Source organism: Callorhinchus milii, unplaced genomic scaffold (assembly GCF_018977255.1).
Source record: "Callorhinchus milii isolate IMCB2004 unplaced genomic scaffold, IMCB_Cmil_1.0 Scaffold3, whole genome shotgun sequence".
Taxonomy (NCBI): domain Eukaryota; kingdom Metazoa; phylum Chordata; class Chondrichthyes; order Chimaeriformes; family Callorhinchidae; genus Callorhinchus; species Callorhinchus milii.
Window position 1 is genome coordinate 78075136 of NW_024704744.1, and position 25795 is coordinate 78100930.

General features: G+C 45.1%; 1 protein-coding gene across 3 annotated transcripts in view; it reads left to right on the forward strand.

Annotated features, from left to right (window-relative positions):
• Window positions 1–25795, forward strand: part of LOC103177894 (homeobox protein Meis1) — a 156998-nt gene that overhangs the window by 27558 nt on the left and 103645 nt on the right. For all 3 annotated transcript variants that reach the window (XM_042333689.1, XM_042333690.1, XM_042333692.1), the window contains exon 7: window positions 10226–10334. In XM_042333689.1, the coding sequence (XP_042189623.1) occupies window positions 10226–10334 (109 nt within the window). The remainder of the gene's footprint in view (window positions 1–10225; window positions 10335–25795) is intronic.

Sequence of the window (25795 nt, forward strand, 5' to 3'; positions counted from 1 at the left end):
TGAATTTTTACTGCACTTTTAGTGTCAATTCAATGCAGAAATAGAGTTAAATATATACTAACTGCATTCTATAAATAGAGCATTACAGTCATCCCCTTGAGATGAAACCTATTAGATTAGTTTTGTTGACAGCACATTCACAGTGACTGGAAACCTTCAGTGAGTGATCGATAATCACACCAAAATCCCTTTGCTTTCCTATTTGTTGCTAATGGACACCTCAGTGCTACGTCCGAGTGTTTGCTGTGTCTCATTCCAGGGTACGTCATTTTACGTTTCCTCACTTATCCTCCTAGCACGCCTTATAATAATAATAATAATATAATATATTATTATAATAATAATATAATATGAATAACCTTGCACTTGATGTAGCGCCTTATCACATAGTTGTGTCTCAGAATATAATGTAAAGTGGATTGGCTGTGTATTTTGTGGGCAAAACATGGCAGCCAATTGCGCACAGCAGTATCCCACAAACAGTCATGGACTGAGTGACCAAATCCATTTTTTGGAGGGATTATTACCCTCAGAAAATGATCCACCAATAGACTAACAAGCTACTTACTGCTAGGTAAACAGAGACATGCGGAATAAGGAAACGTGCCTATGGTTTTGCCCTGCCCGGGAATCGAACCTGGGTCTTGTCGCTTGGGAGGCGAGCGAGCTAACCCCTATGCTTCGGGACTCCAATTATTGGTACAGTTGTAACTGGCTCAGCGGTTAAGAGTGATTATGCGATTATCTCTTTGCACGACTAGCACTGTATTGATGCTATAGATGGCCAATAGCTGCATTTGAGAAACCTGTCCTGGTCTGAACTGTCCCCATTGATCATCACCATCTGCTTCTAATCGCTGAACCAGTTTCAATCCAGCTAACAACTTGCTGTTCGATCTATAAGCTGCAATGGGTTTTAAAGTCTCACGTAAGGAACTGTGTCAAATGCATTCCGCAAATCCAAGTAAATTACATTGCGGCATTAGCATCTTCCAGAGGTTGAGTTACTCTTGAAAATGTGGCTTCTAAACCTACAGTGACAACTTCTTAAAGGTATGTGTGCTCTCTTGTTGAGCATATCACAGCTTGTCTAATGTTCTTCAGATGGACGTTAAAAATATCCAATGGCACAAACTAACTCAATTGTCCTACGTAAAGTTGTTCATTCACTTCACGGCTGTTGGTGGGGACATTACTGTGTGCAAATTGGCTGCCACGTTTTCCTACAAAATATACAGTCACTGCACTTTACAGTGTATTATTATTATAATTGTATTATTTTGACGTTAAGTTATCCCATCAGTGATGGCCTTACTGCCCTGCAATTTCCATGCTCCTCTTAACATAGTATTTTCTGTTGTCCAGCCAATGCCTACAGCGACTGTGCTTTGTGTGAAAATCCTCTTTATCAACATTAATCAGCACAGCTCGGTTTATCACGTTGATCACTTGGTACAGTTTGGGTTGGCATCATTTCATTAAATCTAGCAATACACTATTAAGGATGACAAGATGCTAAAGGGTTCCAAAAGGTCAAAGTATGTATAGTTTTTTTGGCTTAGTATATTTTGTAATAAACCGTGATAAAGTCAACTACAGTTTAAGCCACGTGGGGGTGGAAATTCCATTCAGATTTACATGCAACTCCTTTGGCCTAATGTTAATGGAATGTTTGAAACAAATAATAATCCGTAGATTTGATCCAGTGCCTTTCACGTCAGGAGGACGTCCCGAAGTGCTTCACGGGATATTCTGTAATGTGTAGTGACTGTATATTTTGTGGGCAAACACAGCAGCTAAGTTAAGCACAGGCAATGTCTCACAAAAACAGTCAAGAAGTGAGTGATCAATTTTATTCAGGGATTGTTGCCCAGGACACTGGGAGAAACTCCCTTCTCTTTTCGAGTAGTGTCGAGGGATCTTTAATGTCTGCCTCACTAAAGAAGGATGGGTATTTTACAGTTGATTGTATGTTGGACTGGTGCAATATTTATTCCCATTTGAAACTTGGAACAGTTAAATCACCTTGACATCAGGCACTGGGCAGACGATCATTTCCAAGTCTCCTCATTGTCTAGTTTACACTATGATTTGACAGTTTCCCATTTTAATCAGTATAACAAATGTACCCAAATAGAGGAAAATGAATTCCTATCGTTTAACATTTAAAAAAAATGTTTTGAACAGCTGGTGTCGGCCACTTTTGTTGTCGAAACAATCATTGAAATATCGAAAAAGTCAGGAAGAAAGAGATTGAGGGAAATAGAACGAAAGAAAGAAAGAGAGAGAATGAAAGACAAAAAAAGAAAGAAAGCAAATGAAAGAAAGAGAACGAAAGAAAGTGAGAAAGAACAACAAAAATGAAACCATGAGAAGGAATGTAAGAAACAAAAAAGAAAGAAAAGGGAAATAAAACGTGATATTATCAATTTTTTAAAAAAAAAATCATTTTTAAAAACTGGTAAACTTGGAACTCAGACTTTATTACAGTGCATGTTTCCTGCAGATTCTTTGTGAGAATCCCAGTGATCGAGCGCAAAAGATACTTTACAAACGTGGTTTGAGATAATAATAAAAATAATCCTTCCATTTGATACAGCGCCGTATCATATCGTTCAGATGTCTCAAAGCGCTTCACAGGATATATTGCAAAGTGAATTGACTGTGTATTTTGTGGGTGAAACTTGGCAGTGAATTGCATACGACAGTGTCCCACAAAAAGTCGTGGATTGAATGACCAAATGTTTCTTTTGGGGGGGAAGGATTATTAGCCCCGGGAAGTGACCCGCCAAATCAACTAAAAACTGGGTTCCTACTTACTGCTAGGTAAACGGAGGTGTGTGGAGTAAGGAAACTTGCCTAAGGTTTCGCCCTACCTGGGAATCGAACCTGCTAACCACTACGCTGTAGGACTTAATGTGGTGGTTCATGCAAGAGCTCAGCTCAGCTCCTAGGAGTACCTTTGGGAAGTGTTTGCTGGAACAGATACGATTCAGATGGTGCCTAAAATATTCTTGGACAATCCAGTAAACCACCCAAAAAGTTTTAAGGAAGTTTTTGCAATGTTATTTAACAGGTGGTCACACTCCTACATCTTTGAAATAATATTAAAAAGCTGTCGTTCAGCGCTGGTTATAATAATATAATAATATTCTCGCCTCAGAGTCAGAGGTTGTGGGTTCAAGCTTCACATTGGGATTTGGAATCACACAGTCTAGGCTGATAGCCCAATGCAGTGGCGGAGGTGCCGTCCTTCGGATGAGATGTTAAATCAAGGTCCCATCTTCCTGTTCAGGTGGACATTAATGATCCCATTGCACGAGTTGAAAAGAGAAGGGAGTTTCTCTCTCCTGGTGTCCTAGCTGGCAATCTGTCCAATTAAAATAAAACTCCATGGCTGTTCATGGGGCATTGATGTGCGCAAATTGGTTGCCGCGTTTTGCTCACGAAATACACAGTCACTCCATTTTACGATACATGCTGTGAAGCGCTTTGAGACGTCTCGACGATGTGATAAGGCTCCAAATGCGAGGATTTTCATTATTATCATCATTAAAAAAAATTGTAGGATTGAATTTCAATTCAGCCGTGCAGCAGAGAATCATAGGAGTTCACGGCACGGAAGAAGGCAATCAAAGCATTATGGAAAGCATCGTTTTTGAAACAGCTTGCGATCTGAAACTTTTATAAATATTAATCGTTCCCTCCGATTTGAGGTGGAATCAAAAGCCTGGCAGTTTGCAGAGGTCGGGATGAAGAGAGCTGGAATCCGAACATTTCCCCCCACAACTCCCCCCACCCCACCCCTCACCCACCCACGCATGATCACCTGTATAAGTGGAAATAACTGTGCAAAAAGTAGTGTGGGGGAGATGGGGGTTGGGATGTGTGTGTGTGTGCGCCTGTGCCCAGCATCTAAGACCTGACACAATGAGAATGCAGTCAATCGGAATGCCTCACACATCATAGCGGACTCGGAATTCCTCAGCAAGGATAAAAAAATCTTTTTCACGGTGAATTAAGTGGAGGCAGGGAGGTCGGTGGACAGTGGAGGGAGTGGGGGAAGGGAGGGAAATGGTGTTGGATGTGGGGAGGGTGGGTGGGAAGGGAGAGAAATAGGTACGAGTGGCTCACAAACACAGCGGTTTGAGATTCAAGTGCCCGGGCTTTAAGAAAAGACAGCGGAGAGGAGACCGAGAAAACAATGTGTGGAAAATTTTATTTACCAAAACAATCAAGCGTTAAATGAATCTGCGTGCAGCGTTTGGGGGAGCGAGAGAGAAAGGGGAGGAGTAGGTGAGAGGTTTTTGCGGGGGAAGGGAAGAGCAGGAAGAGACAAGTAAATGGGGGAGAAGCTGATTATTGAGGCAGAGTGAATAAATACATCAGCCCCAGCTGTTGATTGATGCCGTGTGCTTTTGCGAAGCCACTCACCTTAATAATAGTCCTTGCCTTTGATATAGCGCCTTATCACATCGTTGAGACGTCTCAAAGTGCTTCACAGAATATACTGTAAAGTGGATTAACTGTGGATTTTGTGGGTGAAACACGGCAGCCAATTGCGCACGGCAGTGTCCCGTAAACAGGTGTGGATTGAGTACACCCCCCCCCACCCCCACCAGAATTTTTGTTTGAGGAATTATTATCCCCCGGAAAGCGATCCGCCAATCGACTAACAACTGGGTTCCTACTCACTGCTGCGTAAACAGAGGCGTGTGGAGTAAGGAAATTTGCTTAAGGTTTTGCTCTACTCGGGAATCGAACCCAGATCCTCTTGCTTGCGAGGTGAAGTGCGCTAACCACTACACGACAGGGCTTAAACCAGTCAATAAAAGTCATTGCTACCGAGAGAGGTCCTGACCCTCCTCTTCGACCGCGTCTTCGGTCACCCTCCAACCACCACCTTCCCAGTCCTCCACCCGTTGTGATCCCAACACCTAGCTCGGGTGCACATCCTCGACTCTCCAGCACTTTGGGACGTCCTCCCGATGTGTAAGGCATTATACAGATGTATGTATGTTGCTGTTGCCGTTGTTTGATCTGTGTTCCCCTCGCGTTGTACCCAATTTTTCCTATTCACCACGAGTTGCGTTGCCAATCAACAAACTAGCGTCGTGTTAGGATCAGGGTTAGGATTGTCGCTCTCAAATGCTGATTTATTCCAAATGTCCCATGGGGGCCACTTGCCTTTTTTTCCGCAGCCTCCCACAGGCATGGCGGTGTTTTGTTCAATTACAGTTAATGCAATAGTTTACCATTTTCTACTTCTAATTATATTTTCAAGTGGGAATTTGCAGCACGCAGGGAAAAAAACACATCCTTTTACACGTCGAACCATCGGAGCTTTTGTGCCAGTCATTGTCCATCCCCTGGGTGTGTCCTGTCCCATTCTTCCCACACAACTCTGAATAAACAAGGCCCTCTCTCACCCTCGCCTTGCTCTTTCTCTCTCTCTCGAACCTGCAACGGGAGAAAACCAACAATAAATACCTAAACACATCCTCATCCCTTCCACCATCAGCAGCCGTCATTTCGTCCGCTTTGCTCGGAAACATAGGAACTCTCGCCCTCAATTTCTCCGCCTTGTGTTTGAAGGGCGTCACAAAGTGAAAATAAAGCATCTTGTTTTCACTTTGTGCTGCTCTTTAAACATTTCTGTTTTGTACATTCCATTTCGTGTGGTCCGCCTGACTCAGTGGTAGCGCTCTCACCTCTGAGTCAGAAGTTTGTGGGTTCAAGCCTCACGTCAGATCTTAGAATCACACAGACTAAGCTGATGCTCCAATGCAGCGCTGGGGGCGGGGTGGGTGTTGCATTGTCGGAGGTGCCGTCCTTTGGATGAGACCTTTAACCGAGTTCCTGACTGCCCGTTCAGGTGGATGTTAAAGATCCAGTGACACTATTTGGAAAGAGAAGGGAGTTTCTCCCGGTGTTCTGGCCAAAAATCACCCCAAATGAAATTGGTCACTCAATCTATGACCGTTTCTGGGACACTGCTGTGCGCAAATTGGCTGCCATGTTTCACCCACAAAATTCACAGTCAAATCCACTTCACGTATATATCCTGTGAAGCTCTTCGAGACGTCTCCACGACGTGATAAGACACTATTTCCAATGCAAGGATTATTATTATTATTATAAGGTGTAAAATAATGTGTAATCTTTTGGCTTCTCGTCAGAATGTCTCTGAGCTCTTTGCAGATTTTACAACATAGTGTAGTGACTGTGGACTTAGAACCCTGAATGTGCATTGGGGTAACCGTTGGGAGTTCAATTGGGCAAATTCCACAAAGCATGTCTGGGTGCCTGGCTTCACAGGGAGGGGGTGGGCTGCTTTGAAAAGGTCTGTGACTGACTGGCAGCATTTTTTTCTTTCTGTCAGTCGGCCCGTCGCAAAAGCAGACCCCGAGTTTGTGCCTAATTATGGTGTAACTCGATCCATCCTGTCTGCGTTGATGGGGAACTATAAACTAATAGTGAAGGGGAGGTGGGTGGGGGGGGGGAGCAGAAGGAATTAGCAAAGGAAGAAAGACAAATTGGAATGAGCCTTGTTCGTGTCTGGATACAAAATCCAGCGAGTAAAACCCATTTACTTTTAAAATTGAATGCATCTGATTTTTTTCTCTCTCTTAATTTTCTCCCCCACTGGCACGTGTCTCTCTGATCCTGGTCTGGCCTCTTCTTGCTGGGGTCTCGCTCTTCCCCTGGCCTTCCTCTCCCTCTTCCCCTTCGCCCCACTCAAGTGACCATTGTTCATGCGTGAGCCATGACGGTGAGTGTGGGGAGTCCACTTGTAGAAGGCGACACAGTCGAGCCTGACCTCTCCTCACCCGGCTGCAACGCACACACACACGACAACAACAGCAACTTGCATTTATATAGCAGCACTCACTCAAGGTAGAGTCCCAGAGCGCTTGACGGTGGCGGAACGGAATGCCGAGCTGGGGGGAGGTGACCGTAAACGCGGTCGAAGAGGAAGGTTTTCAGGCGTGACCTGAAGATAGGGAAAGAAGAGGCCAATGCAACTATCGCCACTGCCATCCTGAACACAAAATCCTCTTTGTCAATTGTAACCACTGTAAACTCCTGGTAACTCAACCCCTTGGTGCGCGGAAACTGGGCTGACATGGATTGCAATATATCCTATGAAGGGCTTTGAGACGTCTCAACGACGAGGATTATTTAAGTGCCTGTTTGGCCATTGCTGATAACTCGTCGCTGAGCCTTTTCCCCATTAAGTGACGAGTTATCAGGTGTTCACGTATAAAATAAAAAATCCTGCTCTGCAACATTCACTCAAGTTGTGTTCCTATGTCAGCAAACCATCCGAACATAGGACCTTATTAGCAACTGTATGCAGCGGTATTGAAAACAGGAGCTCTAAAGAGGAATTAGCACTGTTTGCAACCCCATGGTGAGATATTTTTAGTCATGTTTTTAAAATAGTTCCTTTATTCCACCTTAAGCTAACTTAAGACTATAATACACTACGAGTAAGCTTATCCCATTACATATAAAAGCCTGTGTGGGATGGTCTGGAACTTATTGGAGCCTTTTTAAAAGCTTGCACTAAAAGCTAATTAGAATCCTTTTTTTCTTGTATGGTGATAAAGGGCAGCGTAAGGAGGGGAGCTACGGTAAAAACGCTTTTTCTGTCGCGGAATCGATTTTACAGGCGGATTTTTTTCCTTCCCCCACCCTCTACCCCCTCACCCTGACCCTGCCTTCCTCCACTACCTCCCACCCTCCCTTCCGCGCTCCCCCCACCCCCCCACACTCTCTATCTGAAAGTTACTTTGAAACGTACCCAGTGATAAGGAGCCACATCTGTTTTTTCTCAATGTTACAAGGTGGCCTGGCATGGGGTTGAGTGTACACAGTCCATGGGAAACTCATTGTTACTCTTGTTTTCATTTTATCCCACGTCTGGTCCGTTTTGCCACATACTGATCAGCGAGCAGCTGACAATGTGTGGCCAAACTCCAACCTGGTTTAATTACCAAACAAGTGATTAAGCCTCTCTCTCCCCCTCTGGCCTGGACTTTTATTTCACATTGTGCGGCTTTGTACAACAGTCGAGTCATATAGTCGACTGTTAACAGTTTTTTTGTTGCAAGAGGAGGCAGAGAGAGAGTTGCTCTTTGAAGCCAAGCAACATGCTCGAAATTATAGGATCAGCAGCCTTTTTTATAGCTTAACTTTACTATTCCTGTTCACTTGCACTGCTACAAATAAGCCGCTTTCCCTGTAATTATAGTTTGGGGCTTGAAGTTTCCTTTTTGTTCCTGCTCTCTTGTGGAGTCCTGTAGCGTAGTGATTAGCGCGCTCACCTTGCAAGCGAGAGGACCCGGGTTCGATTCCCGGCCGGTGTAAAAGCTCAGGCAAGTTGCCTTACTCCACGCAGCGCTGTTTACCTAACAGTAAGTAGGAACCTGGTTGTTCGTCAATTGGTGGATTGCTTTCCGGTGGTAATAATACGTAAAAAAAATATCACTCAATCCACGACTGTTTACTTTTTGCCGCATTACAAAATACAGTCAATCCACAATCTGCTGCTCTAGCGTCCGCGTGTTTTTGTTTAATTGCATGGATTATTATTATTGTAGATCCAGACCGGATGTACAATAATAATAATAATCCTTGTATTTGATGTAGCACCTTCTCACATCGTTGAGATGTCTCAATACCCTGTTCAACGCTCTGAGGCATCTTCCAGACATGATAAGGCATTGTGTCAAATCATTATGCTACAGGACTCCACAATATATACTGTTAAGTATAGTGACTGTGTGTTTTGTTGTGACAGTGAGGACAGTTAGTGTATATGATGGGCCGAGCCATGCAGGGTTTGATTTTTATGACACAGGGTTTAATGTTGCCAAAGGGAACACACAGGGTGAGGAACTTCTGTTATCTGGAATTGAATAGAGATGTGTTCATGTATATGACAGAAAGAGAGAGAGAGAAAGAGAATGAATGAATGAATGAATGAATGAAGGAATGAATGAATGAATGAATGAATGAATCAATGAATCAATGAATGAATGAAAGGGGCACACAGGGAACGATGCAGTTTTTAATTGAGATGAATTTCCTTTTTCCCTATTTGTTCATCTCTCTTTCTGAGTCTCTTCCCTCTGAATGCCAGGGCAGGAGGGATATGTGTAGATCTGTGCAGGAAGCAGTCACAATGCAATAATAATAATAATAATAATAATAATAATCCTTGCACTTGATATTGTGCCTTTGAGGAGACGTCTCAAAGCGCTTCATAGAATATTACAACAACAATTTGCATTAATATAGCGCTCTTCACATGGTGTAGTGTCTCAGTTTGGTTATTACTGTATTCTATTATTATTATTAAAAATAATAATAATAATAATCCTTGTATTTTAATATATTGTAAAGTGAATGGACTGTATGTTTTGTGGACAAAATAACAACAACAACTTGCACGTATATAGTGCGCTGCACTATAGTGACAGTATTTTGTGGGTGAAACACGGCAGCTAATTTGCACACAGCAGTGTCCCACAAACAGCCAGGAAGTAAATAACCGATTTTGATCTGGGGATTGTTGGCCAGGATACAAGGAGAAACTCCCTTCTCTTTAACAAGTAGCACAACAAGATCTTTAACATCCACCTGACCTTGGTTTAAATGACTCTTCCAAAGGACGGGATCACTAAAGAGGTTTCAAATGAAGAGAACCCTTCAGCCCGTCCGATATCATCCCTCCAGAACAGCCTCCTGTTCCCCTGTTACTGCATCGAGCTGTTTCTTAACTTAATTCAGCATCCTGGCCTCAATCACCCTTCCTGGGGTCCCCATCCCAGTTATTTGTGGGACTTTGCTGTGTGCAAATTGGCTGCCGTGTTTGCCTGCAAAAACAGGCACGGTCACTGCACCTTACAGTGTATCCTGCAAAGTGCTTTGCGATGTCCTGACATGAAAGGCGTGTATCAAATGGGGCAGATCAGACAGGGACAGAACATGATGTGGAGGGAGGGAGGGAGGGGATGGGGAGGTCAGCTGGCAGAGGTTGGGAGGTGGTGTGTGTGGCGTGAGGGATGGGGGGACCGGGACGAGGCCACGGGGGGATTTGAACGCGAGGAGAGGTGGGATCTCGGAACCTGTTAAACAGAGACTTTGAGCCGGAGTCTCAGCGGATGCAGTGAGTGAGTGATGTCCGCGCCCTGATCATTGCCCTTCGCAATTTCAGACTTGGAACAGGGACCACGACGACACAGCATCAACGCGGTCAGGAGGGACCCCGGGGCCGTCCAGCGGGGGTCACACATCACACAGCGGTGACAACAGCAGCGAGCAAGGTAAGCCAGCAGCTCGGAGCACAGCCCACAGTACCTTTGGGGTACGGGAGCGGTGGAAGGAAAATGAGCGGTTTGGACAGTGGTTTTCCTTTTGCCCCTTATCTTATGTTTATCCCCTCGTGCAGCCCATGACTTGATAGTTGGGGTAATGGTTCTACAGCCCCCCACGCCCCACCCCCCTTCCCCCCTTTGCCCGCCTGTGACGTCCTATAGCATATTGGTTAGAGCACGCGCCTCGCAAGCGATAGGATGTGATATTGTAACAAGTTCTGGGATGAAAACCGGTGGCATTCTGTGGGTGACCGAGCCAGCCACCGTTTTTTGGTCCTTACTTTGGTTTTCGAAGTGTTTCGGTTAACGGTTTGTGAGAATAAAAAAGGGGGACAATTTGAGCTTTGTTGATAAAAAGAGTCTTTTTTTTAAAAAAAAAGAGAAACAGAGCTGGTTCATGGTTCATTCAGTGCATTTAAATGAAACAATGCTAATGGATTTATTCAAATTAAATGAGCTCTCATTCTCATGAACTTCTGAATGTTGTGGTTGTGTTTTCAGGCTTGTGTGTGTGTGAGAAAGAGAGAGATAGAGAAAATTGCGGGAAAGGTGTTTACGTGATTGGTCAATATCTGACAATATCTGACAGACTGCATGTCAGACATCAAGTCCTGGATGAGAGCCAACTTTTTGGAGTTAAACGTCAGCAAGACCGAGGGTCTCCTGATTGCCTCCGCACCTCAGGCACTGGCAGCATCAGCATCCACGGTTGCACACTCAACCTCACTGAGCCAGTCAGGAACCTAGGCGTCTTGTTCGACCCTCAACTGTCCTTTCTCCCCCACATCCAAGCCATGACCCGCTCTGCCTTTCCCCACCTCCGCAACGTTGCCCGACTCTGCCACTGCCTCACCCCTCAGGCCGCCGAAACCCTCATACACGCCTTCATTACAACCAGGCTTGACTATGCCAGCGCCCTGCTTGTCAGCCTTCTCAACTCTTCCCCCACGAGATGCAGATCATCCAGAACTCTGCAGCTCTTGTACTCTCTTGCACCAGGCTCCATGACCCCATCACACCCACCCTCGCCTGGCTCCACTGGCTCCCCATCCCTCAGAGGATCGCGTTCAAAATTCTCAACCTCACCTTCAAGGCCCTCCATGGCCTTGCCCCCTCCTACCTCTCTGACCTGCTAACCCCTTATCAACCTGTCCGCTCCCTCCGCTCAGCAGGCTCTGGCCTGCTCCATGTCCTCCGCCCACCATTGGCGGTCAGGCCTTCAGTCACTCTGCCCCCACCCTCTGGAAATCCATCCCACGTACCCTTTGCGTCGCTCCCTCCCTTGCCTCCTTCAAGGCAGGCCTCAAGACCCTCCTTTTCGGCCAGCCTCCTACCCCGCCCTTCACCCTCCCTGATCCTAACCACCACCCCACCCCCCCCCCACCTCCGCCTCAGGTCCCTGACTGCTCAGCGCCTTGGGATGTCTTCCCGACGTGAAAGGCGCCTTACAAATGTAATTTTGTATTTTATTGTGGTGGTGTGTTTATTTGTGGGTGGGTGAGTGTGTGTAGGTGTGGGTGAGTGTGAATGTGGAGGATGTATGAGAGTTGGTGTGAGGGTGAGCGTGTGTATGTTTGTGAGCTTTTCTATGTGTGTGTGGATTTTTGTGTGGGTGTGTGAGTACGTGGGGTGCATGTGTGTGTGTGTGTATGCGTGTGTAGGTGTGTGTGTGCATATAGGTGAGTTGCATGTGTGTAATTGAGTGTGTGCAGATGAGTGAGTGTGAGTGAGTGAGTGTGTGTGTAGGTGAGTGAGTGAGTGTAGGTGACTAAGTGAGTGAGCAAGCGAGTCTCTTGAGAGAGTGTGGGTGGTACGTTCTAGGCAGCCCAGTCCTTATTGAAGGGAATGTGAATGTGGTTGGGTTGTGTCAGGGCTGTGCGGGGCGAGGGAGAGGTGCTACATTAAACGCCAGATGAATCAACGACGATTTATATACCCGCTTGCCTTTTCAGATGAAGAGAGGGGGAGAGAGAGAAAATAAATAGCAAGTAATAAGAGCGCAAAGAGAGCCAGGCATTGGAAACAGTCAGATGTCTAATGACTAATGGGATAGGTAGGAAGAAGCCTTCTGACTGGATGTTTTAATGAGCGTGTTTCATATAGAGTTAAGGCTGTGGCTCCCTCTTGACCTTTGCTCTTTATCGACCGAACTGACACTTCATTTTTCACATTTTTCCAATTATGCATTGGCTAACGTCTTTCCCCTCCCCCTCCCTCCCCCTCCCTCTTCCCCTCTCCCCACCATCTTCTCCTCCGTTTAAAAGAATAATAATTTCGTCAGTCAATCCACTACTATTAGTACTCAATTGGCTGCCCCGTTTCGCCCACAAAGTACACAGTATATTCTGTGAAGCGCTTTGAGACATCTCAATGACGTGATAAGGCCCTATATCAAATGCAAGGATTATTATTATATTATGACGTCTCATCCGAAGGACGGTGTCTCCCACATTATGGAGCGCTGGCCTGAGCAAAAGACAGAGCCCCACTGTCCGAGCCAGACTGGCAACACGGAATGGGCGAAGGCAGCAGAGAATTAAAGAGGAGAAACTGCTGTGAGCTTTAAAGCAGAGACCGGAAGCTGGCAAAAGATGCCATTTAAACATCACTAGACATGATTGCATGGACATGGCTATCAATACTGTGTGTGCCTGGGCCTCTCACTGGTTTCCAGCCAGTGCTGTAACATTGTGGATCTGGCAGGCTCCAGCACACTGCCTTTTTTTTTACCTCAACGATGCACAAGGCAGTGCGTGTGTGTGTATTGCTGCATTAGCCTGGAGGGGTTAGAGAGAGGGAGGGAAGGAAGGTTAGAGAGAGAGAGAGAGAGAGAGAGGGATCGGAGGGCAGGGGGCAAAGGAGGAGAAAGAGCATTTGCAGGCTAACTGACTATCCTGCAATACACTCAACAAACAAACTGAAATGAACAAAAATAAAGCTTTTTATATTACGTGAGCGAGAGAGCGAGGGAGAGGGCAGGCGGGCGGGCGGGGAGGGGGAGGTGAGACGAGCTGACCTGTAAGTAGGGTTTTTTTTTCCTACTCTCTCTCGCGTGAACCATTTTTTTTTTAAATAAAAAAAGTCAATTGATCGCCCTGAGTGGAGTTTGTCATTAGCGCACATCGACTGATGGCAATTTGTCACAGGCTTAGAAGGTCAGCCAGACTGCGGGTGCCTTTCGCCTGTCTTTGACTGACCTTTACTGCCTCCATTGTCATGTGATTGTTTTTGACTCAACATGACCCTGATGTGAGGCGAGGCAGGGAGGGCATTAGTCACCAATCATGCTTCCCAGCCTACGTATCACAGCCCGGGATTCAGACCTCAAACCTGTCCCTGGTTACCACAGTCCATCCCCATCAGAAATAATAATAATAATAATAATAATAATAATAATAGTCCTTGCATCTATTAATAGTGCCTTATCACACCATTATCATTATCGCAAGCGCTCTGGGACGCTTCCCTGCGTCAGAGACGCTATATTAAATGCAATATTATTATTATTATAAGTTGCTCTTGTTGTCGTGATCATTGAGACGTCTCAAAGCGCTTCACGGAATATACTGTACACGGAATTGACTGTATATTCTGTCAAGCGCTTTGACGCGTCTCAACAGCTCGATAAACTGGTATACCAAATGCAAGGCTTGCTATTATATTATTATATTGAACCTGTAGCCTTCTGACTCGGGAGGCCAGAGTGCTAACGAATGAGTCAGGCTGACAAGAGTTGATCGTTCTCAGACAAGACTGTAATAGCTTTTCACACATATTTGTTTGCGTCTCAGTATCAACCCTTACACCATGGCTAGAGATTATCTACTTTACTTCCATTACTGACACAGTTGCTGTTAACCCTTATCTCCTGCCAGCGCCACCTGGCACTGCATATTGGGAGATAAACAGTTAAATGTTTTATATTCTGAGCGGGGAAACAGTGCGGTGCTGGGGGGGGTGCTGCAATGTAGAAGGTGCCGTGCTTCAGATCAGACGTTAAACTGAGGTCCCATCCGTATCTGTTCAGGTGGACATTAAAGATCTCATGGCACTATTTGAAAAGAGAAGGGAGTTTCTCCCGGTGTCCTGACTGAGGATCCCCCAAATAAAATTGGTCACTGGCTCCGTGGCTGTTTGTGGGGCGGTTGATGATCTTATAAAACACACAGTCACTGCTTCACAGTAAAATCCTGTGAAATGTTCTGGGATGTCTCGACGACATGACGAGGTGTTAGGTCAAATGAAAGGATCGTGCACAGTATTGTTACTGGGATTGAGAAAACGGGGCACGGTGCGGGGGTGCGGGGAGAGAGGAGGAACAGAGAGCGGAGCTGACTGTAGGTCGAAAGCCTCAACCACAAAGCTATTATGCGGGTATTAAGGAAGCAGGACTTTTTTTTTATTATCAATAGCTATGCAGCTTGGTGCGAGCACTGTGGGTGAGAAACCAAGGGTGGCCCTGGAATTCAATTCTCCACAGTCTCACTTTGCAGAGCAGAATTTTGGGCGAATTAGCAGATAAAATGCTAAGTCGCGTGCCTTCACATCCACTTTGGTTCTTTAATGTTGGTTGCGAGCAAAAGCCTCAGCAATAAGGTGGGCGAATCATTATTTATTTTGGCACCTGCAAAAATCTCCAGAAGCGTTTTTTCTGTTCAAAAAAAAATTGGATTCGGAAGTGGAGGTGGAGGAGAGGGTGAGATGGGGTGAGGGGGATTAAATTGCTGCATTATAAGGTACCCTTACCATAAATAATCAATTGTCGCTGTAACCTTAAATCTCAGGAATTCATTTGAAGATTATTCATATTTCTGATTTGGGGTTTAGCACTCAAAAGGCATATCAAACTCGCTTAACCCCTCAATAGGAAAAGAAAAACTCCCCATATCACAGATGAATATATCACGGACCTTGTCTATAATACACCTAGCTTACAGCTCCTACTTTATTGGGGAAATTGCACTGGACATATTTTTATAGTGCATTGTTTGCTTTCATATAAATCCTCCAAAGACTGCCTTCTAGAGAGAGTTGGGGTGCATGCAGGATTTTTTGTATGGTGGACTTTAGGTGAGACGTTAAACCGAGCTTGCGTCTGTGCCTGTTCAGGTGGAAGTTAAAGATTCCAGTGCTGTTTATAATAATAATAATCCTTGAAAAGAGAAGGGTGTTTCTCCTGGTGTCCTGGCCAATAATCCTCCAGATGAAATTGGTCATTCACTTCATGGCTGATTGTGGGACATTCCTATGTGCAAATTGGCTGTCATGTTTGCCTACAAAATACACAGTCGCTACCCTTTTAGGTATATCCTGCGAAGTGCTTTGAGACGTCTTCCTGACATGAAAGGTGCAAGGGTTATTAATATTGTCGTTGAAGAAAGTAATACTTTGACCAGGTAAAGCAAATGCAAATACTGGGAGACAAAAAGAACACACATTTAAAGTGAGATCGTGCCTTTCCGGTTAAGGTGAAATCCGTTTTTGGGAGTGGGAGAATGAATCAGAGTTCACCAGGTTTGCTGACAATACCGCCAAATTGAAATGCACTGTTAGTGAGGAGCAGCAGCATGCAGGCAGAGCACAGAGGGATTTGGACAGCTTAAGGGTGCGGACCTGAATTTGTATTTGGTCAGCCGGGTGTCTGACACATATGGAACCCCATCACCGTGCTTAACAGTATCCAAACCAAACTTAGAATCCCATGCATCCCACCTACACATGGAAATCCCAGAGATTGATTGTTGGAATGTAATGCGCGCTCTCTCCCTGGAGGGACGTATCCTGCTTACCTAATTCCGGAAACTATTAGGCGTAGATTGGCAAGAGCCAAGGCTTGGGGACCCCAGAGTGTGCTGGAGTCTAACCAGCTAAAACAAGGAGTCTAATCAGCGAAAATAAAAATGCAAGGATTATTATTATTATCATAAATAGACAGATTAAGTGCGGAGTCCTGTAGCATATTGGTTAGAACATTTGCCTTGCAAGGACCCAGGTTGATTCTCGGGCAGGGCGAAACATTAGGCAAGTTTCCTTACGCTACACACCTCTGTTTACCTCGCAGTAAGTAGGAACCCGGTTGTTGAGTCGATTGGCGGATTGCTTTTCTGGGGGTAATAATCCCTTCAAAAAAATAATTTGGTCACTTAATCCATGACTGTTGTGCCCAATATGCGGTCAATTCACTTAGCAGTATATTCTGTGAAGCTCTTTGAGTCGTCTCAAAGATGCGATAAAGTGCTACATCAAATGCAAGGTTTATAATTATTATTATGAATAGAAAACAGAATCAGCGCAAAATGCATTGCTGGGCTTGTGTTGTGGAATTTTGGGAGTGGGGAGGTGTGGGGGGAAGGGTGTTTTGCAATTGTGGACTGCCAGAAGCCTTGCTCTGCCAGTCCGTGTAAAGGTCACACCAGCATTAACCTGCTTTGCCTCTGGTTCATTTCAGGCGCCAGTAGGGGACTTTGCTGGCCATCATAGCAGGCATCCGTCACGTTGAATATCTCAGCTGACAGATGCTCTTGTCAGGGAAAATTGTCCCTGATATTCGAATTCCCGGGGGTGGGGGCGGGGGTAGGAACTTTGAGTCCTGTAGCTCAGTGGTTAGAGCCCTCACCTTGCAAGCGAGAGGACCTGGGTTCGATTCCCAGGTGGGGCGAAACCTTAGGCAAGTTTCCTTACTCCACATGCCTCTGTTTACCTCGCAGAAAACAGGAACCCGGTTGTTAGTTGATTGGCGGATCGCTTTCCGGGGGTAATAATCCCCTTCTCTCCCCCAAAATAAAAATTTGGTCACATGGCTGTTTGTGGGACACTGCTGTGTGCAGTTGCATGCCACATTTCACCCACAAAATACACAGTCAATCCACTTTACAATATAAAAGAATCCTTATAACAATCCTTGCATTTAATATTGTGCCTTATTACGTCGTTGAGACGTTAATATATTCTGTGAAACGCTTTGAGACCTCTCAAGGATAGGGTAAAGTGCTTTATCAAATGCACACATTATTATACAGATAAAACTGGCCACTCACTTCACAGGCTTGTTAACCATGTTCATGTACAAAATGAACGGTCACTGCACCTTACAGTAAAAGGCGCTTTGAGACATCTCGAGGACCGGAGAAGGCGCTGTGTCAAACATGAGACCATGTAGCCTCGCACCTATGATGTCAATATCTTTTCATTTTGTGCGGAGCTTTGAATCACCTCCTGTTTGCTCTGTGCCTCTGAAGGATCTCTTTACTTGAGTGTTTTATTGACCTTTGACTAGTCCCATTAAGAGACCCCATTGTCGGCTTGCTAGGCAAACAACAGTGGGCAGGGTATGGCCACACAGTCCCTTACAGGGCTTGGCAACATCAAACGGCCAATTCCCCTGCTCTCTAAGCCTTTAATTCCCCTCTCCTTGTGCCGCGAAGCTGCTCCTTTGTTCTCAGCGGTGTTGGGCCACATTTCTTATTCTAATAATAATAATAATCCTTGCTTTTGATATAGCACCTTATCTAGGGGCTGTGGCGTATTGGTTAGAGCAAAACCTTAGGCAAGTTTCCTTACTCCACACGCCTCTGTTTACTTAGCAGTAAATAGGAATCGGTATATTAGTCGATTGGTGGATCGCTTTCTGGGGGTAACAATCCCGTAAAAAATAAAATAGTAATAATTGGGTCACTCGATCCATGACTGTTTTTGGGACACTGCTATGTGCAATTGGCTGCCACAATTCGCCCACAAAATACACTTTAAAGTATATCCTGTGAAGTGCTTTGAGACATCTGAATAATAATAATCCTTGCACTTGATATAGCGCTTTTCACATCTTCTAGACATTACAGAATAGACTGTAAAGTGAATTGACTGTATATTTGTGGGCGAACGACGTGATAGGGGGCTATATCAAATGCAAGGATTATTATTATCCCATTGTTGAAACGTCTCAAAGCACTTCACAGAATATATTGTACAGTGGATTGGCTGGGTATTTCGTGGGTGAAGTTCTTTTGAGAAGTAAAAGGGACCCTGGGGTAAAATCCCCTTTTTGGTAAAATCTGAATCAGTCTACCTAATACAAAGATGTTAATAACTAAAGACATGGAGCCTAACACTTTTAGCTGGCTTTTTTTGAACTCGCTAGCAATGGAATATTAAAGGGTTTTAGTATTCCAACCGTGCTTCAAATCTCCGCAGACCTGTCATTTGCATGTTGTAATTTTGTTGTTGTTGTTGTTATTATCACCACGATGCTTTGAGGCTCAGTTACTTGCACACTCGCCTCCGAGTCAGAAAGTTGCAGGTTCGAGCCCCAACATCGTGGACTTTCAGCCCATACCGTCTGGGCTGACGCTCCTGTGAAGCACTGGGGGAATGCCCTGCATTTGTGGGGGTACCATCCTTTGACTGAGATGGTGAAACTAGCTCCTGTCTGTACCTGTTCAGGTGGACGTTAAAGTTCCTGCGACGCTAGTTGAAAAGAGAAGGGAGTTTCTTCTCTGTGTCCTGGCCAACAACTTTCCACATAAATAACCATTCATGGCTGTTTGGGGGGATGTTGCTGTGGGCAAAATTGGCTGCTGCGTTCACCCACAAAATACACAGTCACTGCACTTCACAGTAAAATCCTACAAAGTACTTTGAGACATTTTGACAGCGTGATAAGGCGCTAGAAAAAATGCAGGGCTTGTTATTAATAAATACTATAATTTGGAATAATCAAATACCAGATTTAATTTTTTTTGTTATAATTGTTATAATCAGCAACCACCTGCTTTGCCAAAGGACCTTCCCAGAATGTGGAAGGAGCGCTGGATAGAGAATTTCCTGGCTATTTCCACAGGAGTGAATAAAGGGTTGAGTCAACACAGCTCTGTTGGAACTTGATGTGTTTTACCGAATATACATTATGCATTTCAGTTTTATTTTTTGACCTTTTTAAATGCAAGTGAGGATTGAGCTGTATAATTTAGACAGTTTTTGAGTCACCAAGGTTTCTATTGCAGCTTTCTGTGCTGATTGAAATAAGAGATAGTAACGGTTATAACAACGACAACAAATTACATTTGACACAGCTCCTTTCATATCAGGAGGACGTCCCAAGGCAGTCAAGGATTTGCACCCGAGCTGGTGGTTGGGATCAGGAGGGGCGGAGGGCAGGGAGGGTAGGGTTAGGGGGGTGACCGAAGGCATGGTCAAAGAGGAGGGTCTTGAGACGATTCTTGAAGAAGGCTAGGAAGGGAGCGAGACTGAGGGACTGTGGGATGGAGTTTCAGAGGGTGGGGGCAGAGAGGCTAAAGGCCTGACCGACAACTTTATTAGGGGAGAGAAGGGAGAATTCTCGGCCAGGATACTGTTGAGCAACTCCCTCCTCTTTTCGAAATGTGCTGACCGTGGGAATGTTTAACTCCCACCTAAAGACAGGCCTTGAACAGAACTGTTTTCCGTCATTCATAAAAAAGCAGCAGCTTTAATTCAGCAACAGGCAAAAAAAAACAACAGCAGATAAACAAACCTTGGGACGGACGCATGCGTTTGGAGTTGGGTTGGCGTTCCGTGTGGGAATGGCTGAGGAAAAAAAACAATCGGCAGCTATCAGCTGGGCGATTGCCGCCATAAAGAGCTTCGCTCAAATTATAATTGTTAGAACAGGATGGTTTGATTACCTGGGGATTGCCTTATTGCCAATGATAGCTTTCAGATCACCTGTTTGCAGTGAGCAATTGTCCAGCCCAGTTTATTGCCCCCACTGAATATCAGTAGCAAATGCACCTATAGATAAACGAAAACGCAAGTACTTATTGACCTTGGTTGTGTTTTTTTAACGCACACTCACATGTTGTTGGAGCTGATGGCTTTATTGCCCCTTCATATGATGATAACAGCTGTAAGCTGCGCAGCGAGGGAACATGTCTTTTAAATCCTTGGAGTGAGATGCCAGCTTTGTAGCTCTGAGAAACTGGCCGTGGAATCGAGAGCAAAGTCTCCCTTTGCCAAACCAGCGAGGGTTGGTCTGTGGGAAAAACACCAGACAGAGCAAACGAGGCGCAGTCTCAGTTTACAGCCTTATTTTACAGAGATGTGCTGTTCTGCTGTTCTAGTGAAACACGGTCCAAATTTGACCCTAATAAAAAAAGTATTACAACCTTTTAAAGCTAAACCAGCAGATGTTGTCACACAGTGATGGTTTTGGTGGTGGAGGTGAGGAATACAACTATATTCAGTAAACAGAACAATTAAGAGGCTATTTTAATGGCAATGTAGTTTATCACGTAGTACTTTTGTTTTTAGAAGGAACTGTCAAATGATAATGATAATCTTTGAATTTGACACTGCGCACGATCACGCCACGGAAACAGAATTTGATGGAATGCCTCATCACGTCGTTGAGAGGTCTGAAAGCACATTACAGGATATATTGCAAAGTGGATTGACTGTGTATTTTGTGGGTGAAACACGGCAGCCAATTGCGGCAGCCAATTGCCAATCAAAGTGCTTCATTGAGCGCTTCAGTGTTGAAGGTGCCGTGCTTTGGATGAGACGTTAAACCGAGGTCCCATCTGCCTGTTCAGGTGGATGTTAAAGATCCCATGGTGCTATTGGAAAAGTGAAGGGAGTTTCTCTCTTCTGGTGTCCTGGCCGACAATCCAGCCCTGGATTAAATAATCGTTCATCTGCTTCATGGCTGTTCGTGGGCCATTGCTGTGTGTAAATCGGCTGCGGTGCTCACCCAGAATGTACAGAGTCGATCCACTTCACCTGTGAAGCATTTTGATGATGTGATAATAATAAGTATAATAATACTTGCGTTTGATCTAGCGCTTTATTACATTGTTGAGACGTCTCAAAGCGCTACACAGGATATACTGTAAAATGGATTGATTGTGTATCTTGTGGGATAGCAGTGTCCCGTGTAGTGGGTGACCAGTTTTATTTTGGGGGGCAGGGGGGATTGTTGGCCAGGACACCGAGAGAGAAACTCACTTCTGTTTTCGAATAGTGCCATGGAATCTTTAACGTCCACCTGAACAGGCAGACGGGACCTCGGTTGAACATCTCATCCGAAGGGTGGAATCCTGTAGATAAAGCCACTGTATCAAATGCAAGGATTTTTGATTTTAGCTGTGTGACATTACACACTGGCAAACGCATTCCTCTCCGTACAGTACAGTACAGTACAGTACAGCGTCCCTCAGTATTCGGTTAGTGCGGACGCTTATTTTGTCAAGTAGGAGCGATGCACAAATGACCAACCATCCAGTCTGGGTCAGGTGCTCTGTCATACTGATCATTCTTAACACCCATCTGCACAAACCACTCAAAAGGGCTTTTAATAAAGGATTAATGCAGTTCATCTGGGCTTTATCTTCTGGCTATGTAAATAATCCTTGTATAATTAATAAACTTACAGGGAGAACGTGGGTGCCGATTATAATAATTGTAACAAAAAAAATATTTTTTTCGCTCCACCGGGTCTGGCTTCTTCCTTGTCCCCCGAATCCTCTGCTCCACCATCGGCGGCTGTGCCTTCAGCCACCATGCCCCGAGGCTATGCAACTTCCTTCCTCCCTCCCTTCGTCTCGCTCTCTCTCTCTCTTCGTATTTTCAGGTCTCGGCTGAAGATCTTTCTTTTCACCGCGCCTTTGGTCACCTTTCTCCCTCTTCCCCTGTCTCGGCCCCGGGAACCGTTACTGTGAAGCACTCTGAGATGCCGTCCGGCGTGGAGGGCGCTATATAAATCCAGTTGTTGTTATCTGCAGAACTGCATTGACTGCCTCTTTATTCGCTCTTGTGGAAATAGTCAGGACATTCTTTCTCCGTCACTCTTTGGGAAGTTCCTTTGGGAAAGCAGCCGGCTGCCGATTATAACCATCATAACAAAAAAAACTGTAAATCTGGTATTTGATTGTTCCAAATTATAGTTTTTTCTATAATAAATATCATAATTGATACGTGTGTCTGCCTGCCGCAGTGGTAGCGCTCTTGCCTCCCGAGTCAGAAGGTTGTGGGTTCAAGCCCCACATAGGAACTTGGAATCACATAGTCTAAGATGACGCTCCAATGCAGAGCTGAGGGTGTGTTGATTGTCCGAGGTGCCATCTTACATATGAGACGTTAAACCAAGGTCCCGTCTGCCTGGACTGTTGGCCGGGACACTGGGTGAAACTCCCTTCTCTTTTTGAATAGTACCACAGGATCCGTAACGTGCACCTGAATGGGTAGACGAGACCTCAGTTTAGAGTCTCACCCAAAGGACGGCACCTCCAACAATGCAGTGTTTCCCCTGGCACTGCATTGGAGTGTCAGCCTAAACCATGTGAGCTCAGAATCTCGCCGTGGGGGGGGTGGGGGTTGAACCCACAACCTTTGGACTCTCAGTGACGAGAGAGCTGGGGACCAGGGGGAACATGTGACGATAGGCTATCCGGAACTGACTGATGATGTAGGTGGCGCAAGGAATGGGGGCGGAAGAGGGGGTGTGGGGGGAGTGGGAAAGAGTGTGAGTGCGGAGGATGTGTTACAGAATTGTAAAGCTTTGCTCAGTGCTTATCTCTATTTTGGTGCGGCTAATCCCCACCGGGTTTGTTTTAGCGTTTAATTAGGAGATTAGGTGGGTATCTGTCCTCTGAATGAGTTGTGTCTATTTGATCCTCATTTCAATTGTTCTGCGTTATCATTTGTTTTTTTTAAACTCCCAGTTAACTAGTCTCCGCCTGCACTGTTTGAACAGAGACCCTGACCTGTCGCGTCTTTCTTCATTTCATCTTTGTCCTGAGTTCTAGATCAAAATGCCCGTAACCTATTTCGCTTCATTGAAATCAACCCATTGAAATGCATAGTGCTTCACAGAGTTAGTTATCTTTCTGACTAATTCCTACCGTGAAGAGTGTTTCCCGCTGCTGATGTAGTGTTAACTCACATAACTTGCGATTTTGTTTAAAACAATATTAATCGTCACATTTTAAACCTGATAGGGGACCTGATAGGGGTGTTTTGAGGTGTTATTGTGAAAGAATTCGATAAGGGAGATGTTGATTGGCTGTTTCCACTTGTTAGTGAGTCCATAACTAGATGGCATAAATATAACATAGGAACTAACAGATCTGATGTGGAGTTTAGGAGGAACTTTTTTACACAGAGGGTGTGAGAGCTGGAACTCACGGCCAGAAGAAGAAATCATCATTGGATTTAAGAGGAAACTTGTTGCAGACACGATGGAGAAGGAAATAGAGGGGAGTAGGAGAGTGGAATCGAGAGGTATAGGAATCAGGCTCGACTGTCACTTAGTGGGTAGCACGCTCGCCTTGCAAGCGAGAGGAACCGGGTTTGATTCGCGGGCGGGGGCGAAACCTTCGGTAAGTTTCCTTACCCCACACGCCTCTGTTTAGCAAGCAGTAAGTTGGAAACCGGTTGTTAGTCAATTGGCAGATCGTTTTCCGGGGGTAATAATCCCCCACAATTTAAAAAAAAATTTGGTCATTCAATCCACTCAATGTTTGTGGGACACTGCTCTTTGCAAGTGAGAGACCTGAGTTCAATTCCCGGCAGGGCGAAACCTTGGGCAAGTTTCCTTACTCCACACGCCTAATAATAATCCCTCCAAAAACCAAAAACAATAATAAATTGGTCATTTTCAATCTACGACTGTTTGTGGGACATTGCTGTGCGCAATTGGCTGCCGAGTTCGCCCACAAATATACAGTCAATTCACTTTACAGTGTATTCTGTGAAGCGCTTTGGGACGTCCTCCCGACATGAAAAGCGCTATATCAAATGCAAGGATTATTATTATTATTATTATTATATAAGAAATAAGAGATGCTGGGCGAAAAAAGACCAAGGTCCCTCTAGTTGGCCTTCCACCTTCCTGGCAGACGCATGTAAATATGTCCCATACAACCTGGGTATTCTGCGAAGCGCTTTGAAACGCCTCAACGAAATGATAAGGCGCTGCAGCAAATACAAGGATTATTATAAATTGAGAAAAATCCAGAGTGCATGCGTGCGTGTGTTTGCGCACGAGTGTGTGTGTGTGTTGAAGATGAAACAAGCTTTGGAGAGCTGAGTGGAAAGCTTTTGTGTTCACAACTGGCAAAGAGCTTGACCTGTGGGAGACCCTGGTCAAACAAACCAGCTCAAGAGGTTGCTTTTGACACGGATATCCATCGGGTGGGGAGGGAAGGGGGCTTTTTTTTTTTTTAAAAAAAGCAGTATGATAACTCCGACCCCTTGCAGACTTCCAGCAGGGCGGTTCCCGGAACGCCTGACCCGAGATATTCCCAAGTTTATCTCAGGAGGAATTAATTTCTCGCCAAAGGCATGAGATATTAAAAAAAACTCAGCTGACACAATAGACGCATCTCTCGCTCGGTGGCGAAGGGGACGGGGGATAATGTGTTCCGGGGCTGCCTTTGATGGAGAAGCGCGCGCATTTTAAGAAGTAATTCGATCAAGCCAGCAGCCCGTCAAGTTGAAGAAATCAGACAGGGTTCCATTGATGGAAATGCATGATAAGTTCCGCATAAAAGGTCTGGCGTTAAGTCATGCCAAATCTTCCTCCTCTGCTTGCACTTTGTTTTCACAGCGAGGTTTATTCTCTTACTCTTCCTCGCTCTCTCTCTCTCTCTCTCTCTTCTCCTCGCAGGAACAAACACGACCCAAGTCAATAAAAAAAAAGCCCTCTCCTTCCCGCCCCCCCCCCCCCCACCTTTCCACACACACAGACGCGCACACACAGACAAAAAGGCAGCGTCGAGCCCATATCATTGAAACACACATGCTCCGAAGTCAGGAAACTGGAAAAAAGCCTGTTACAAGCCATTTCCAAGGCATCTTTATTTCTCTGGCTTATTGTTTGGAGCTAAGAGCATAAGGCAAACTTCCCCCCCCCATTAAAAGCTTCCTGTTGACTGTTTTTTTTAATGTGTTTTTTCAGTGAGATGCTTAAGTCCAAATAAACAGCGGTGGGTGGGATGTGTGTGGTGGTGGTGGGGGGGGCAAGAGACCAAAGCGTCTTAAATGATACAGCAGCAACAGCAATTGCTGCACTTATTAGGAGCCAAGAAGCCGAAAGGCAGGAGGCAGGTGGTTAGAACAAAAGGCAAAGGATGGTTAAAGAGGACACGTGTGGAGCTGATTGTTTTTTTTATAAAAAAAACGTCTTGGGTCAGGTTAAAGGGCTTTTTAGCTGAGCTCGTCACTTTGACTCCGACAGCGCGGTTTAAGTTTTGCACTGGATCCGTGTTTTGAATCAAATTAATCAAATTCAGAATGACAGGTGTCGGCTTGGCTCAGCCAGTGGCATACTCTTGCACTCAGTTGCATTCAGTACAAGTGTGTAACTGTATTCAGACGTCCGGAGGACCGGTGTGTGTGTGTGTGTGTGCCATCATTTTCGTGGCAGATAATGATCCGTC